The 17,539-nt window shown below is 46.3% G+C and overlaps 1 protein-coding gene across 1 annotated transcript; it reads right to left on the bottom strand.

Moving 5' to 3' along the window:
• Positions 1-703: 703 nt before the first annotated feature.
• On the bottom strand, positions 704-17,329 carry LOC125238762 (serine/arginine repetitive matrix protein 1-like). The gene is made up of 16 exons (XM_048146196.1): positions 17,324-17,329; positions 15,924-16,877; positions 15,544-15,644; positions 14,481-14,670; positions 13,836-13,903; positions 8,655-8,724; positions 8,106-8,175; positions 7,557-7,626; positions 5,618-5,699; positions 5,322-5,391; positions 4,774-4,843; positions 4,179-4,260; positions 3,883-3,952; positions 2,993-3,062; positions 2,135-2,203; positions 704-1,861 (listed from the first exon to the last, which is right to left on the bottom strand). The coding sequence occupies exons 1-3, from the start codon at positions 17,327-17,329 to the stop codon at positions 15,642-15,644; spliced, it is 963 nt and encodes a 320-aa protein (XP_048002153.1). The 3' UTR covers positions 704-1,861; positions 2,135-2,203; positions 2,993-3,062; positions 3,883-3,952; positions 4,179-4,260; positions 4,774-4,843; positions 5,322-5,391; positions 5,618-5,699; positions 7,557-7,626; positions 8,106-8,175; positions 8,655-8,724; positions 13,836-13,903; positions 14,481-14,670; positions 15,544-15,641.
• Between the last annotated feature and the right edge of the window lie 210 nt (positions 17,330-17,539).

The following is a 17,539-nucleotide window of genomic DNA, read 5'->3' as shown; positions in this document are numbered from 1 at the left end:
AAATACAATGCCCATGGAATATGAAAATACAAGTTGTTTTTAATAAATCAATAATTACAATCAATTATTTGTAAAATAATTATTCATAGGTCATCCCATCACTATCCTGTAAGTGGGAGCGAGAAAGAGTTATTTTTTGCTCGTTGTCACTTACCGGTGCGGTGCGGTCGTGCGTTAGTTAGTTAACACACGGCCGCTCCGTGAATTTTTTCACGTAAGTAAGAGCGAGCGTTCTCACTTACAGCGTTAGAACTATTACGCGCGTTATGCGAGATTCAGAACCTAATTGGCAATCGGATTGTCCCGTCTGAACTGGACTGACGAAGTGATGTAGGTACCCAGTTGAACTGCATGAAATGTAGTAGGTACGAACAGTATGTACGAGGAATGGGTGAAATAATAAATGAATACTCCTCTGAAACTTGTTTTATTTATTATTTTTTCTACTGCCGTGTTGTTATTCGTTATTTACAGTGTCGTGCATTAGATCGTTAAAACTCTACATAAAAGATGCCCGCCCCCGCCCGGCGGCCCGTGCACCCACGCATACGATATAGCTCTTAAAGCATTGTTAGGTAGCCTTTAAGGGATAAAGCGGGCCGGGGCGCCCAAATACAGGAAACAGTGCGAATTTCACGAAAGTTATTTTAGAAAACTATTAAAAAGTAAGTGCATGGTCGTAGAAAAAGTATTGTATGCAACGGTGTTTAACTGAGTCAAAAAATACTTCGCCTCAAATTGTTACCCACGCCACTTGTCTTTTTTGACCTCCTTTAAACGCCTGTTGCATAAGAAAAACAAACGGATGATTTATTTTTTATTTTTCTGATAACTAGCTACGGATATAAGGAAGGAGGAGATAGGCGCATCGGAGTACTAGTCGGCCTAGTACAAGAGAGGAGGAAACATTATCTAGCCTGCGAAACAGCCGTCCCTTTTTGATAAATACTTACATTTTGCACCTCGCACTCGCAGGACTGAGATTTTGGGGAAAGGTATAAAGCATTGCACTTCGCTGCTACCAGCACGATTGGGGATAACAGGGAAATGGAATAGCACAGGTGAGTTTTGGTAAGTAATATGCTAAAATTGATTACATTTACAAATGCTTATGTTACGTTTAGTTAACACAATCATCATAAATCGCCGCAGATGTTTACAATTTTATGGGTCTTAATTTATGGTAAATTTTATGTTTTTAACCTTTTGAACGCCAAATACAGCAAATGACGTCAACGGAAAACCGTGCCACTGACACCACGGGGGTAAATTAAGGATGGGTAAAGAAATTATGCTAACATAAAAGTGGCGTCGTGGTCACGATTTTCCGTTTAAGTCTCTGGCGGCCAAAAGGTTAAACTGTCTCACAAATACTTTGTTTGGTGTTACTTTACCCTAAATAAGGGTCATTGGAAAAAGGCATGACAATCCATAACTTTTATGAACAGAATATTCTGACATTTGCGATATGCATTCGAAAAACTTTAATAAACGTTGTTGATATTGCCAAATTGCGGGAGCATGTGTGCACAATTTCAATTAAATTAATTACCTAATACAACTAACTAACTGATAACTTATTTGTCAATCAAAAATTCAGTAGTTACATGACAACACACGTTACATTACGTTACAAGTTACATACTAGAAAAAAATACATTAACAATAATATTATGCTTTTGCTTTCAAAGGAGCGTGAGTGTGCTGATAAAGCGCGTTCTTCTCCCTGAATCGGTCCAAGTATTTTAATATTAGAAGTCAAATCTCATAGAGCAAAACTCTTGTCCGGGCAAAGCTATGGTGGCGCCATCTAATGCACACTTGCATTCAAGTTGCCAGCTACTTCTTCGTTCTACTGCATCTGGAAAAAGTAAATATTGTATCAACAATTTACATTATCGTTATTAAAATTGCATTCCACTATTACTTATTAATAATACGTTCGGGTATGGAACATATTTCTACGCCGTTAATGAAGATGAAGACAGACAGAGGGCGCTGGGTTACCAAATGCATTTTTAACGACTACTGTGTTTATTTCATATCTCCTACAGACTATGTAGTACGGGTGCCGATTTGGGTGATTGCCAAATCAGACTTCTGTTATATCAACTGAAGTAGATAAATTACATACCTAGCGACCCTAGCGACCGCTCGGCTGAGTTACTGCGATTCTTCCTCATTCCACGCCTCAGTATTGACCCTGCAAACAAACAGTGATTAATTTATTACTTAACTAACGCCCATGGACGGCGTTTCTACCTACCTACCTACCTACTTACTATGTTACGAGTACTGTGTTTATTTCATATCTCCTACAGACTACACTGCTGGTGCAGATTAGAAACATAATGATTCGCGTCAACGGTGACAGACGGTTTGACGCATCATAGTAAAATCTAGTAATGACAAGGGTGTATTTACGATACCATGCGACGGGTTCTGTTTAGTTGAGTTGCAGCCGGTAGGCGCCACCCACGCGTCGTACTCAGCTAAAGTAGATATCAGATTTTTAGTTTTATCCTACGACTAAAAGTAAAGTACCTTTCTAACATTTCACTTCATTAGCTACCTGTAGGCCTAGCACATGATGGCCGCGAGAGTATGTCGCCGCGAGATAGACTACCTGTCCTTATGTCATTAATACAGTTAGAAGAAGACGTGTCATCTATCTCGCGGCGACATACTCTCGCGGTCATCATGTGCTAGGCCTACTGATCCGTAAATAGCACTGACACATGTTGTTCCGGCTGAGTAGGCACTTTTTTTGTCTGATTGTTCCCCAAGTAAATAAGTTTATCACCAAATCAGACTTCTGTTATATCAACTGAAGTAGATAAATTATGATTTAGCAATAAAGCCTTTCTTACTTTATGTCGGAACCACCTGGCAGGTGTTATGAATGACAACTGTGACTAAATAATAAATCAATGAAAATTAAGACAGACAGGGGGCGCTGGGTTACCAAATGCATTTTTAATAGATTACATACCTAGCGACCCTACCGACCGCTCAGCTTGAGTTACTGCGATTCTTCCTCATTCCACGCCTCAGTATTGACCCTGCAAACAAACAGTGATTAATTTATTACTCAACTAACGCCCATGGACGGCGTTTCTACCTACCTACCTACCTACTTACTATGTTACGAGTACTGTGTTTATTTCATATCTCCTACAGACTACACTGCTGGTGCAGATTAGAAACATAATGATTCGCGTCAACGGTGACAGACGGTTTGACGCATCATAGTAAAATCTAGTAATGACAAGGGTGTATTTACGATACCATGCGACGGGTTCTGTTTAGTTGAGTTGCGGCCGGTAGGCGCCACCCACGCGTCGTACTCAGCTCGGTTTAGCGCCTGCGCCTGTGTGAAATGCGAAAGTAGATATCAGATTTTTAGTTTTATCCTACGACTAAAAGTAAAGTACCTTTCTAACATTTCACTTCATTAGCTACCTGTAGGCCTAGCACATGATGGCCGCGAGAGTATGTCGCCGCGAGATAGACTACCTGTCCTTATGTCATTAATACAGTTAGAAGAAGACGTGTCATCTATCTCGCGGCGACATACCCTCGCGGTCATCATGTGCTAGGCCTACTGATCCGTAAATAGCACTGACACATGTTGTTCCGGCTGAGTAGGCACTTTTTTTGTCTGATTGTTCCCCAAGTAAATAAGTTTATCACCAAATCAGACTTCTGTTATATCAACTGAAGTAGATAAATTATGATTTAGCAATAAAGCCTTTCTTACTTTATGTCGGAACCACCTGGCAGGTGTTATGAATGACAACTGTGACTAAATAATAAATCAATGAAAATTAAGACAGACAGGGGGCGCTGGGTTACCAAATGCATTTTTAATAGATTACATACCTAGCGACCCTACCGACCGCTCAGCTTGAGTTACTGCGATTCTTCCTCATTCCACGCCTCAGTATTGACCCTGCAAACAAACAGTGATTAATTTATTACTCAACTAACGCCCATGGATGGCGTTTCTACCTACCTACCTACCTACTTACTATGTTACGAGTACTGTGTTTATTTCATATCTCCTACAGACTACACTGCTGGTGCAGATTAGAAACATAATGATTCGCGTCAACGGTGACAGACGGTTTGACGCATCATAGTAAAATCTAGTAATGACAAGGGTGTATTTACGATACCATGCGACGGGTTCTGTTTAGTTGAGTTGCAGCCGGTAGGCGCCACCCACGCGTCGTACTCAGCTCGGTTTAGCGCCTGCGCCTGTGTGAAATGCGAAAGTAGATATCAGATTTTTAGTTTTATCCTACGACTAAAAGTAAAGTACCTTTCTAACATTTCACTTCATTAGCTACCTGTAGGCCTAGCACATGATGGCCGCGAGAGTATGTCGCCGCGAGATAGACTACCTGTCCTTATGTCATTAATACAGTTAGAAGAAGACGTGTCATCTATCTCGCGGCGACATACTCTCGCGGTCATCATGTGCTAGGCCTACTGATCCGTAAATAGCACTGACACATGTTGTTCCGGCTGAGTAGGCACTTTTTTTTGTCTGATTGTTCCCCAAGTAAATAAGTTTATCACCAAATCAGACTTCTGTTATATCAACTGAAGTAGATAAATTATGATTTAGCAATAAAGCCTTTCTTACTTTATGTCGGAACCACCTGGCAGGTGTTATGAATGACAACTGTGACTAAATAATAAATCAATGAAAATTAAGACAGACAGGGGGCGCTGGGTTACCAAATGCATTTTTAATAGATTACATACCTAGCGACCCTAGCGACCGCTCAGCTTGAGTTACTGCGATTCTTCCTCATTCCACGCCTTAGTATTGACCCTGCAAACAAACAGTGATTAATTAGCGCCTGCACCTGTGTGAAATGCGAAAGTTAGTCTCTTATCTTTATCTGCATGAACATTTCCTTTACATCTGCCGATACTGCCACGCCGTGTTGACGGAAACGCATGATGACGCCGGGCAGCGACTGCAGCAGATCGGGGCCCGCGAGAAGCATCTCGTTAAGGCTGCGGCCGTGTGAGGTGGCCGCGGCGTCATGGACTAGCCGTACCGTATTTGTAGGTAATTACGGTATGTGCGTATAAGAATCTAGTATTTTGAATTTCTTTGATTTGTCGGTTTTGGTCGATGCTCTCGGTTGTTTCGTTTGTGAAAGCCTTTCTTACTTTATGTCGGAACCACCTGGCAGGTGTTATGAATGACAACTGTGACTAAATAATACTTTTGGATGTCTCAATGAAAATGGAGACAGACAGGGGCGGTAGGTTACCAAATGCATTTTTAATAGATTACATACCTAGCGACCCTAGCGACCGCTCAGCTTGAGTTACTGCGATTCTTCCTCATTCCACGCCTCAGTATTGACCCTGCAAACAAACAGTGATTAATTTATTACTTAACTAACGCCCATGGACGGCGTTTCTACCTACCTACCTACCTACTTACTATGTTACGAGTACTGTGTTTATTTCATATCTCCTACAGACTACACTGCTGGTGCAGATTAGAAACATAATGATTCGCGTCAACGGTGACAGACGGTTTGACGCATCATAGTAAAATCTAGTAATGACAAGGGTGTATTTACGATACCATGCGACGGGTTCTGTTTAGTTGAGTTGCAGCCGGTAGGCGCCACCCACGCGTCGTACTCAGCTCGGTTTAGCGCCTGCGCCTGTGTGAAATGCGAAAGTAGATATCAGATTTTTAGTTTTATCCTACGACTAAAAGTAAAGTACCTTTCTAACATTTCACTTCGTTAGCTACCTGATCTGCTGTAAATAGCACTGACACATGTTGTTCCGGCTGAGTAGGCATGAACTTCTGTTATATCAGCTTAACTAGCTAATAAATGATGATTTTTAGTAATAGTATATCTATTACTGTTAAAGGTTTTACCTTATGTTGGAATCACCTGGCAGGAGTTATAAAGAACTAGAGTAGGTACTGCTTGAGCCACTACTGTTTGAGTAAGTGCTGCTTGTTGCTTCATGTTAACTATCTAGCTCCCTGTCAATGTAATCATGTAGTCCTAGTCCACCTTCGAAAAAAATAGTACCTGCTTTTTCGAATCCGATTTTCTCTCCATGTTACTAACTTAATGTTTGTTTATTCCAAAGGCAGCGATACACTCGATCCACTAAAACGTGGTTAAAATACACACTATTCATAGTACATATTATGAATAATCAAAATAAACACGGACATGTTGTCAATATTTTGCCGAAAACTGCAAAACATCGAAATGTCACTCCTCTATGATTTTCCGTTTCACGAAATAATTTCGGATTCTGAAAATTTTTCAAACTTATCTTTAGTTACAAGACAAAATAAACAATAATAGTAATGCAAAGATTCAATTAAATAAAATATCAATGTATTGTTGTTTTGTACTTGTCTTTGCTTCTTCTAATAAAATTAAACAAATTAGTTGCGTCAAACAAATCGCTATTCAAAAATATTTTGCATGATCCCCAACGCACGAACGTTGCGCGAGCGATTCGTCTGAGACGGACGTGACGTATTCGTTGCGCCATATTTGAATGATCACTCAGTTTATTTACTAATACAAATACGTATTCTTTTTCTGTTTGATTTTGTAAGATTTATACTAATTTTGTACCTTAGGCATCTTTACAAGTACATTAAATTCCAAAAATCTAAGCAGGTAGAATGCACCGTCATTTCCTCATAAAATGTTGAAATTAGCGCCTTTTCATAGGACAAAATCGTTTGCCAATAGGAAATTTGTAGGTAATTACGATATGTACGTATAAGAATCTTCTAGTATTTTGAATTTCTTTGATTAGTCGGTTTTGGTCGATGCTCTCGGTTGTTTCGTTTGTGAAAGCCTTTCTTACTTTATGTCGGAACCACCTGGCAGGTGTTATGAATGACAACTGTGACTAAATAATACTTTTGGATGTCTCAATGAAAATGGAGACAGACAGGGGCGGTGGGTTACTAAATGCATTTTTAATAGATTACATACCTAGCGACCGCTCAGCTTGAGTTACTGCGATTCTTCCTCATTCCACGCCTCAGTATTGACCCTGCAAACAAACAGTGATTAATTAGCGCCTGCACCTGTGTGAAATGCGAAAGTTAGTCTCTTATCTTTATCTGCATGAACATTTCCTTTACATCTGCCGATACTGCCACGCCGTGTTGACGGAAACGCATGATGACGCCGGGCAGCGACTGCAGCAGATCGGGGCCCGCGAGAAGCATCTCGTTAAGGCTGCGGCCGTGTGAGGTGGCCGCGGCGTCATGGACTAGCCGTACCGTATTTGTAGGTAATTACGGTATGTGCGTATAAGAATCTAGTATTTTGAATTTCTTTGATTTGTCGGTTTTGGTCGATGCTCTCGGTTGTTTCGTTTGTGAAAGCCTTTCTTACTTTATGTCGGAACCACCTGGCAGGTGTTATGAATGACAACTGTGACTAAATAATACTTTTGGATGTCTCAATGAAAATGGAGACAGACAGGGGGCGGTAGGTTACCAAATGCATTTTTAATAGATTACATACCTAGCGACCCTAGCGACCGCTCAGCTTGAGTTACTGCGATTCTTCCTCATTCCACGCCTTAGTATTGACCCTGCAAACAAACAGTGATTAATTAGCGCCTGCACCTGTGTGAAATGCGAAAGTTAGTCTCTTATCTTTATCTGCATGAACATTTCCTTTACATCTGCCGATACTGCCACGCCGTGTTGACGGAAACGCATGATGACGCCGGGCAGCGACTGCAGCAGATCGGGGCCCGCGAGAAGCATCTCGTTAAGGCTGCGGCCGTGTGAGGTGGCCGCGGCGTCATGGACTAGCCGTACCGTATTTGTAGGTAATTACGGTATGTGCGTATAAGAATCTAGTATTTTGAATTTCTTTGATTTGTCGGTTTTGGTCGATGCTCTCGGTTGTTTCGTTTGTGAAAGCCTTTCTTACTTTATGTCGGAACCACCTGGCAGGTGTTATGAATGACAACTGTGACTAAATAATACTTTTGGATGTCTCAATGAAAATGGAGACAGACAGGGGGCGGTAGGTTACCAAATGCATTTTTAATAGATTACATACCTAGCGACCCTAGCGACCGCTCAGCTTGAGTTACTGCGATTCTTCCTCATTCCACGCCTCAGTATTGACCCTGCAAACAAACAGTGATTAATTAGCGCCTGCACCTGTGTGAAATGCGAAAGTTAGTCTCTTATCTTTATCTGCATGAACATTTCCTTTACATCTGCCGATACTGCCACGCCGTGTTGACGGAAACGCATGATGACGCCGGGCAGCGACTGCAGCAGATCGGGGCCCGCGAGAAGCATCTCGTTAAGGTTGCGGCCGTGTGAGGTGGCCGCGGCGTCATGGACTAGCCGTACCGTATTTGTAGGTAATTACGGTATGTGCGTATAAGAATCTAGTATTTTGAATTTCTTTGATTTGTCGGTTTTGGTCGATGCTCTCGGTTGTTTCGTTTGTGAAAGCCTTTCTTACTTTATGTCGGAACCACCTGGCAGGTGTTATGAATGACAACTGTGACTAAATAATACTTTTGGATGTCTCAATGAAAATGGAGACAGACAGGGGGCGGTAGGTTACCAAATGCATTTTTAATAGATTACATACCTAGCGACCCTAGCGACCGCTCAGCTTGAGTTACTGCGATTCTTCCTCATTCCACGCCTCAGTATTGACCCTGCAAACAAACAGTGATTAATTAGCGCCTGCACCTGTGTGAAATGCGAAAGTTAGTCTCTTATCTTTATCTGCATGAACATTTCCTTTACATCTGCCGATACTGCCACGCCGTGTTGACGGAAACGCATGATGACGCCGGGCAGCGACTGCAGCAGATCGGGGCCCGCGAGAAGCATCTCGTTAAGGCTGCGGCCGTGTGAGGTGGCCGCGGCGTCATGGACTAGCCGTACCCATCGCCATTCGTCTTTCTTCGTGTAATCTTCGATTTCTGCTAGGCGGTGTGCGACTAATGACTTGCATGTGCGTGGCTCAGAGCGTATCCATGCCAGGGCTGCGCGCGCGTCACTCCAGTATGTTTTCTTGTCGATCTCGAAGTCGTGTTCGCTCCCGACGTCCGCGGCGAATCGCACGCCTAGGACGGCCGCTTCAAGTTCCAGTCTAGGCATCGAGACCAGGCGTGTGGGCGTGACTCGGCTTTAGGCGCCGGCCAGAGCGAATTTTGTTGTACCGTCGGCTCGGGTCACACGCCAGTATACAGCGGCGGCGTAGGCTTCTTCACTCGCATCGAGGCAGGTGTGCAGCTCGTACTTGGACACACGGGTTCGGTCTCGTAGCATCTAGGTATCGATAGGTCACCGAGGTCGCGCAGATGCTGCAGCCAATTTCCCCAGCATTCAGCGCCACGTCACTTGCATGACCCTCTTCGTGGGCGTCGTTACTGGCGAGATCAGGCCCAGCGGGTTGAATATTGACATGATAATGCTGAAGGCTTCTCTCTTCGTCGGGGGGCGTTGACCTTTGATCACTTCTGGCGGCTCTCGTCTCGTATTGAGTTTGAAACGAATGTTGTCCTCTCGCGTGTCCCATAGCTGGCCGAGCGTTTTTTCTATCTCGCTCCCGCCGATAAAGACGGTGACGCCCTCTCGGTCTTCCTTGCCGATGACTACGGGGTCGTTCGTCGCCCAGCCGCGTAGCTGGAAGCAAGTCTTCTTATGTACGTGGTTTACTTCGCTTGACACTCTCTTCTGCCGGGTCGCCTTCGCGTCGATCGCCTCGCCACAGGAATCGCAGTGCGTCGCGGTCCTATTCTCTTATCTTTATCTGCATGAACATTTCCTTTACATCTGCCGATACTGCCACGCCGTGTTGACGGAAACGCATGATGACGCCGGGCAGCGACTGCAGCAGATCGGGGCCCGCGAGAAGCATCTCGTTAAGGCGCGGCCGTGTGAGGTGGCCGCGGCGTCATGGACTAGCCGTACCCATCGCCATTCGTCTTTCTTCGTGTAATCTTCGATTTCTGCTAGGCGGTGTGCGACTAATGACTTGTATGTGCGTGGCTCAGAGCGTATCCATGCCAGGGCTGCGCGCGTGTCACTCCAGTATGTTTTCTTGTCGATCTCGAAGTCGTGTTCGGTCATACGCCAGTATACAGCGGCGGCGTAGGCTTCTTCACTCGCGTCGAGGAAGGTGTGCAGCTCGTACTTGGACACACGGGTGCAGTCTCGTAGCATCTAGGTATCGATAGGTCACCGAGGTCGCGCAGATGCTGCAGCCAATTTCTCGGATGATGACCGATGTCAGATGATATTCTGCCGGGTCACCTTCGCGTCGATCGCCTCGCCACAGGAATCGCAGTGCGTCGCGGTCCTCTTCTCTTATCTTTATCTGCATGAACATTTCCTTTACATCTGCCGATACTGCCACTCCTAGGGTTGTAAATAGAAAAAAAACCAAATGTTTTTTTTCAGAATTGTGAAAAAAAAACATGAAAAAAAACCGAGCACCATGGTTTTTTTTCTAAATATGGTTTTTTTTCAGATGAACAAATAATATGACAATAACGGTTTTTCGTGAGTTGTAACATGTTTCAATAACAAAAACGTACATTTTAACTCAATGAACATTCAGTATAAAAAGGTTTATTGGGGAATCCCCGATGCTGCGTGTAGCGTGGAGAGGCCGTGGTGTTGCCAACAGTAAATAGTGATAACTACCAACTACAAATTTCGTAAAACTTACTTTTATAAGACCAGAAATTAAAGTTATTTGATTAAATTCGTTTAATAGTTAACATTAAGTCTAAAAAACCTTATAAAAGTATTAACTACTTTGCAAATTTTCAGATTTCGTACTTTAGAAAAAAAACATACTCCAGAAAAAAAAACTGTTTTTTTTCACGGTTTTTTTTCATGTTTTTTTTCAAGCCAGAAAAAAAACCGTTTTTTGCAACCCTAGCCACTCCGTGTTGACGGAAACGCATGATGACGCCGGGCAGCGACTGCAGCAGATCGGGGCCCGCGAGAAGCATCTCGTTAAGGCTGCGGCCGTGTGAGGTGGCCGCGGCGTCATGGACTAGCCTTATCTTCGGCTTCTCCGGGTTGCAGACCGCGAAGTGGGGCAGGTACCAGGCTCTCCCGCTGGATGGTGTACTGCTTCTTCAGGGCCGGTCTAGAAGCGTCCGTCGAGGAGGCGTCGACATTTCTCTTCTAGTATTCTTAAGGCTTGCTGTTCTGGATCACTGCGGGGCTTCCTCGGCTCGATCGAGAGTGATTCGAGTGCGAGAGTTCTGCATCTCGTTCTCGATGTTCCCGCCGGGCTGTATGCGCGTAAGATGTGCGCAGCAGTAGGCCACGGGTGTCGCTCGTGAGTGGCGACAACCGTGTAGTACCCAGCCTAATAGCGTTTTAGATGCTACCGGCTGGTCGCGCCGTCCTTTTCTTAGCTTGCGCGACACGATGATCTCCCAGTTATCTTGTCCGAGCAGTATTACCAGCGTAGCGTCTTCATATGTCAACAGGTGCTTAGTCTTACGCAGATGCTCGCAGTCGTCTATCTCCCGTTCGCTGATCGTCTGAGTGGTGAAGTCGAGGCGCCCGGCCGTGTGTGCGCTTGTCACTAGCTACTCGTCCCCGCCGTGTTTGTTGCATATGCGGACCTCCACCTTCTTGCTCTTCTCGTACGCCATCTTGTTCCCGCCTACGCCTTGGACCCACATAGGTTCGGTGGGCCCGTTGAGGTCGAGGGCGGCGGCGATTGCGGAGTCGATGATGGTCACCGTCCTGCCTTCGTCTAGGAGCGCGAACGTGGCTACCTCTGCGTGCGGCCCCCGTAGCGGTACTGGCGCCATCTTGAGGTAGGCGCGGCTCGCCCGGGTCGCGGCGCTGGCGGCTTGCTTGACGGCTGTGGCCACGACTTCGTCGGACTTGCGGGGCTGCGGCGGCGACGGTGTCTGTCGGGGGCTTCTCGTGGTGAAGCAGCTTGTGGTGTCGCATAGCGCAGCCTTGATGGCCGCAGGGCTTGGCTCGGCAGACGAAGCGGCGATGCTTGCTGACGAGGCACCGGTAGCACATGTGCTTCTTCGCTGTCTCCCACCGCTCGTTCGTGCCCAGTTTAGTGAATTGCGGGCACGTCGGCAGGTGATGGGCTGACTGGTCGCACATCGGACAGGGTAACTTTTCTTCTTTTGTTTTCTTCACTTCGGCGACGGCTACGTAGGTACGCTCAAGCTTCTTCTTCGTGGCTCGCGCTTCCTTGGGCTCCGCTATGGTCCCGGGCGGGGCGTAGGGCGTGCACTTGTCGGCCTCGTAGTTGAGAAAGTCAGCGATCTTCTTTAGATCCGACGTATCTTCATCCCCTACGGCGTAGTCGTACCACTTGCTTTAATATGGGCGTTAACTTCTCCACTATGTTTCTCAGTAGCTCCGGGCTGTGGAGGTACTGAGGTTTCTTCAATATCTCGATCGTTGTCACGACGTTGGCGATGCGCCCGGCGAACGTGCACAAGTCGCGCGGGCTCTCGGCTAGTCGTGGCAGGGCCTTTATTATCTCCATCTCGTTCAGGAGTAGCGCGTCGGGTCTCCCGTAGCGGCGTTCCAGGGCCTTGATGACGTCGTCTGGACGCGGCTGGCTGATGAGGAGCGCACTGACGGCTTCTAGGGCGGCGCCCTTGAGGCTCTTCCGTATGCGAGCGACGTTCTCACTGCTTGAGAAACTCGGCACCGACTCGTTGTAAGCGGCTTTGAACTGTAGCCACTCGGTGCACTGTCCGCTGAACGACGGCAGGTCTTGCAGGTACTTCTTGTTTGATTTGCTCGCTTGTCGGGCGTCAGTCAGGGCTGCTGCGAGTGACGTCACGTCCATTGTCTGCTTGTGGTGTCGCGCGCGGTGCGCAGGGGGCCGCGCGGCGTGGTGTTCGACCGCGTCTTGAATCGGGCGGTCGAACCAGTCGGCTAATCTCTGGGGGCCGAGGTCTTTTTCGTTATCGGAGTCATCACCGACGATGAGAGGTCTCTTCTTTCTTGTCTGATCTTCGCTAGCGTAGCTTGGGCTTCGATGCGCTTGAGCTTCAGCTCGGCTAACTTCTCCTTGGTCTCTAGCTCCGCGAGGAGCCTCTTGCTGGAGGCCTTGGATCGGTGTGACCGAGCGGGCTTAGCGCACCTCTTCATGCTGAGCGGAGGGGGCATCAGCTGTTTCTCGACGATCGTAGCTACGGTGCTGTACGGTGCTGGCGGCGGGCGTGGCTCTGATACCGGAGGTATCGGCGGGCGCGGCAGCGACGGCGGCGTCCACGGGCGCGGCCTCCTCTTGGACTGAGCTTGTTTCTTCCGTGGCTGCTCTTGATTCCGTCGTTGCTTCTATGTCCGCCGTGGTTCCCGTGCCGGTGTAGTAACCCGTAGCGTCGGTACCGGACGTCGGGGTCGCGCCCCATCCTTGTGGGGCGGTCTGTCGTCGTCGTTTTGGGGACGAAGGGCTATCCGGTGATTACTAGCCCTACCGCTACCGGCCGTTATCCAACCCCGAACATAACTGACGCCGGAGCGCGATCGGAGCGCGGCCGATCGCGCCCCCGCGTGTATGCCCTCGCACACCCAGGGCTGCGCGCGCATATGCTCTCCCTAGCCCTTTGGATACTCGTCTTTATTCGTAAAAAACTTTATTTCTAATACAGTGGTTTTAATTCTTATTCCTAATTATTTATTTTATTTTATTCTAATTAGAGTCTTATTGGACTCTTTATTTTTCAGAATTACATAACTAAGTTATTGTTACAAGATTACAAATTTGAAACTTATTCTAACGTCCCTGCGTCGCTAATAGATTACATACCTAGGTACCTGGCGGCCGGGCAGCTTGAGTTACTGCGATCCTCCGCATTCCACGCAGCAGTATTGACCCTGCAAACAAGCACTGGTTAATTTATTACTTCACTAACGCCGATGGATGGTGTACTTACTATGTTACGACTACTGTATTTATTTCATATCTTCTACAGAATATAAGATAGTTAACTCAAGAACATACGATAGACTAGGCATTACTTCACGCTATGTTAGGGCAGTGTCGCGACGCTGGTCCTTTCGGACAAGCTTGGCTCCATTCGGCTCAGCAAAGCTATGTAGGTGGCCGTTAAAATAGCTATGTTTAAATTTGCAGCCAGCCTAACTAATAGTTGGTTGGGTAACTACCAGTCAGGCTGAAATTTTACCTTTGCTTCCCTCCCACCTGCACAATATCACGTCATGTATCAATCATGGTGAGCAGAAGTAATGAAAAATGAAAAACGAGGGAGGATTTGGATTATCACAGTGCATAGACAGCCATCTCTCGACATAGGCTTAAAACTTTTGAACCTCCGTTTTGACAATGTTGCCCATATTCTTAGCTTGATATGTGTTTAAAAGTCAAATATGAATATTAGCGCCATCTAGCCGAGTGTACCCCAAAGGTGTATCGCCATCTAGCTCACCGTACCTTTTTCTGTATGGTTTTGAGTACGTTTTTTTCTTAGACTTTATCGGTCTATACGGAGTTACATAAGTCTTTGGTAGAAGGTTAATTGTAGTTTAGAGCTTGTGTCCTCGCAGCAGCTACACGGGCCGAGACGTGTCGCCGGCGAATACGGTCAGCAGATTCCTGGCATCCGTTCACCGTTTCTCTAGACCTGAGACAAACGATTCATTGAAGGAACGAGCAAATGTAATGTTATAGAATCGTCAGTCTTCATTATGTGATAGAAGTTCGACGTATAAGTTTCTGTAAAGCGAAACGGCGTGTGTTAAACCTTCACGACTTTCGTGTCAAACTTTAAGAGGCTCATAATGTAAATAATATGTTCACTTCTCACTTTTATAAATAAATAAAATAGTTTTCAAGATACGTGTACGATTTCATTTTTTCTGTAATATTCATTATAATAGCCATGTTTGGTGAAAATTTCATATTTATGTTGGTAAACTTCGGAGATAAGGGGGGGAACGGTATTTTTTTTTACATTTTCTTTCAAAAAACATTTTTTTTCCACAACCAAAAAATTATAAAAAATAGTTTTGATATGTACAATTTGAGCTCTTTCTAACGATACCCCACTTGACCTAGTTACTTGAAATTTTCAGTTTGCCCCCCCTTCATTTTGGCCATTTTCTATCGTTATATTAATTAATTTAAAAAAAAAACTTTCAACTTGTAGAGGTTCACAATGTTTATAACAATTCCAAATTTCATATCGATAGCATAAGTAGTTCTCGAGATATTTAACAATGTGACAGACGGACAGACAGACGGACAGAGTCGCACCATAAGGGTTCCTGTTGTACCTTTTTGGTACGGAACCCTAAAAATAAAACTTGAATGTTACAAAATCTCTATTTATGGTCTTATGTCGAATTTTGTAATTTGTTTTTAACATCAAGTAAATAAATTATACGACTTTAACTTATTTTCGAGTAATCCCAAGCAAAATTATTAATAATTAAAAAAATGTCAACATTTCATTAATAAAGACCTACAACAAAAAGTTAATAACTTATTAACTCACATGTTATCCTAGGCATTTGTAGCCTTTAAATCTGAGACTTCTTAATGTACACCGGAACACTTGTAACGGGGATACGGGTAGAGGCAGCGCTCGACTTCTCACTACAACGAAAGTTAGTGTAAATAAATGAAAACATAAGTAGGTAATAAAATAGTTATTTACCTATGTTATAATTCGATATTTAGTCACAGCGAGGCACGTCGCGCGGCGAAATTTAAATGTAGACTTGTCTCGGCCGAGCAGAACGCAGGCACTGCATCGGTGGAGGCATGTCTACATAGCACGTTCGACCCGTGAGGAAATCGAGTCTGGATGTGACTCGCTTTATGTGGATCCAGCTTTTTATGCATCTAGATTACTTATTAAGTAAGTTTATTTACCTTTCTGTTGAAGTCACCACAAACGGTCAGATGACACCGTGGTGATAGCAATCGGCGGAACGATGGACAGATGGCACCGCGGTGATAGCGAGCGGCGGGCGGCGGGCCAATGGACTGAGGGCACCGCGGTGATAGCGAGTAGCGAGCGGTGATTGCGAGGGGCGAGCGGCGCGGCGGTGGACAGATGATACCGCGGTTATAGTGAGCGGCGGGCGGCGGGCGGCGGGCCAATGGACTGAGGGCACCGCGGTGATAGCGAGTAGCGAGCGGTGATTGCGAGCGGCGAGCGGCGCGGCGGTGGACAGATGATACCGCGGTGATAGCGAGCGGCGGGCGGCGGGCGGCGGGCCAATGGACTGAGGGCACCGCGGTGATAGCGAGTAGCGAGCGGTGATTGCGAGGGGCGAGCGGCGCGGCGGTGGACAGATGATACCGCGGTGATAGCGAGCGGCGGGCGGCGGGCGGCGGGCCAATGGACTGAGGGCACCGCGGTGATAGCGAGTAGCGAGCGGTGATTGCGAGGGGCGAGCGGCGCGGCGGTGGACAGATGATACCGCGGTGATAGCGAGCGGCGGGCGGCGGGCGGCGGGCCAATGGACTGAGGGCACCGCGGTGATAGCGAGTAGCGAGCGGTGATTGCGAGGGGCGAGCGGCGCGGCGGTGGACAGATGATACCGCGGTTATAGTGAGCGGCGGGCGGCGGGCGGCGGGCCAATGGACTGAGGGCACCGCGGTGATAGCGAGTAGCGAGCGGTGATTGCGAGCGGCGAGCGGCGCGGCGGTGGACAGATGATACCGCGGTGATAGCGAGCGGCGGGCGGCAGGCGGCGGGCGGCGGGCGGCGGGCCGATGGACTGAGGGCACCGCGGTGATAGCGAGCGGCGGGCGGCGGGCCGATGGACAGACACCGCGATGATAACGCCAAGCAGCCAGTAGGGATACAAGTTTGCAGCGCTTTTATGCTCTCTTGAAAATAACCTAACATAGCCTACGTACCTAAATCTAAGCTAAACCTCTACTCTACCTACTACATAATCTACGCTAAACCTAATTTGCCTATTCTACACTAAACCTAAAATTATAACTTTCATGAACATGTCAAAATCACCTGTCGTATTTTTTTAACTTCGTTCTCACTGCAACAGTCACTGCACCCATTCACCAAACACCTTTCACACAAATCCCTTCCTAACAAAAACAAAACCCTTTCATACTTAGAAAACTGTAAATGATCGTAAAGACAGTGGCGTGGACGACACACCCGCCTGCTCGCTACTCGCTCGCTCGGTACGTACTGGTGAGAATGTACGCATATTTTTCGACGATGGTCCTGGAAAGAAAATAAGTACCCAGGTAATTTAACTCCGTCGTTGCGAAAGTTATAGGTGAATGGCAGTAACCTCCATAGCTGGGCATTAACTCGTTAATCCGTTAATCGTTAATTAACGAAGTTAACATTTTGGTTAACGGATTAACTTTTAAGTTAACTTTAAAAAATGTTAACGGATTAGTTAACTTCCGTTAAATTTCTTCGAGTCCGTTAATCGTTAATCTAGTTCCGCACGCGCCGAGTAAAACTTGCTCTGACCGCTACTGTAAAAGGCCGGAGTACGGCG

This window comes from Leguminivora glycinivorella, chromosome 2 (genome assembly GCF_023078275.1).
Source record: "Leguminivora glycinivorella isolate SPB_JAAS2020 chromosome 2, LegGlyc_1.1, whole genome shotgun sequence".
NCBI classification, from domain to species: domain Eukaryota; kingdom Metazoa; phylum Arthropoda; class Insecta; order Lepidoptera; family Tortricidae; genus Leguminivora; species Leguminivora glycinivorella.
This window is presented reverse-complemented; position numbering and strand designations above follow the sequence as displayed.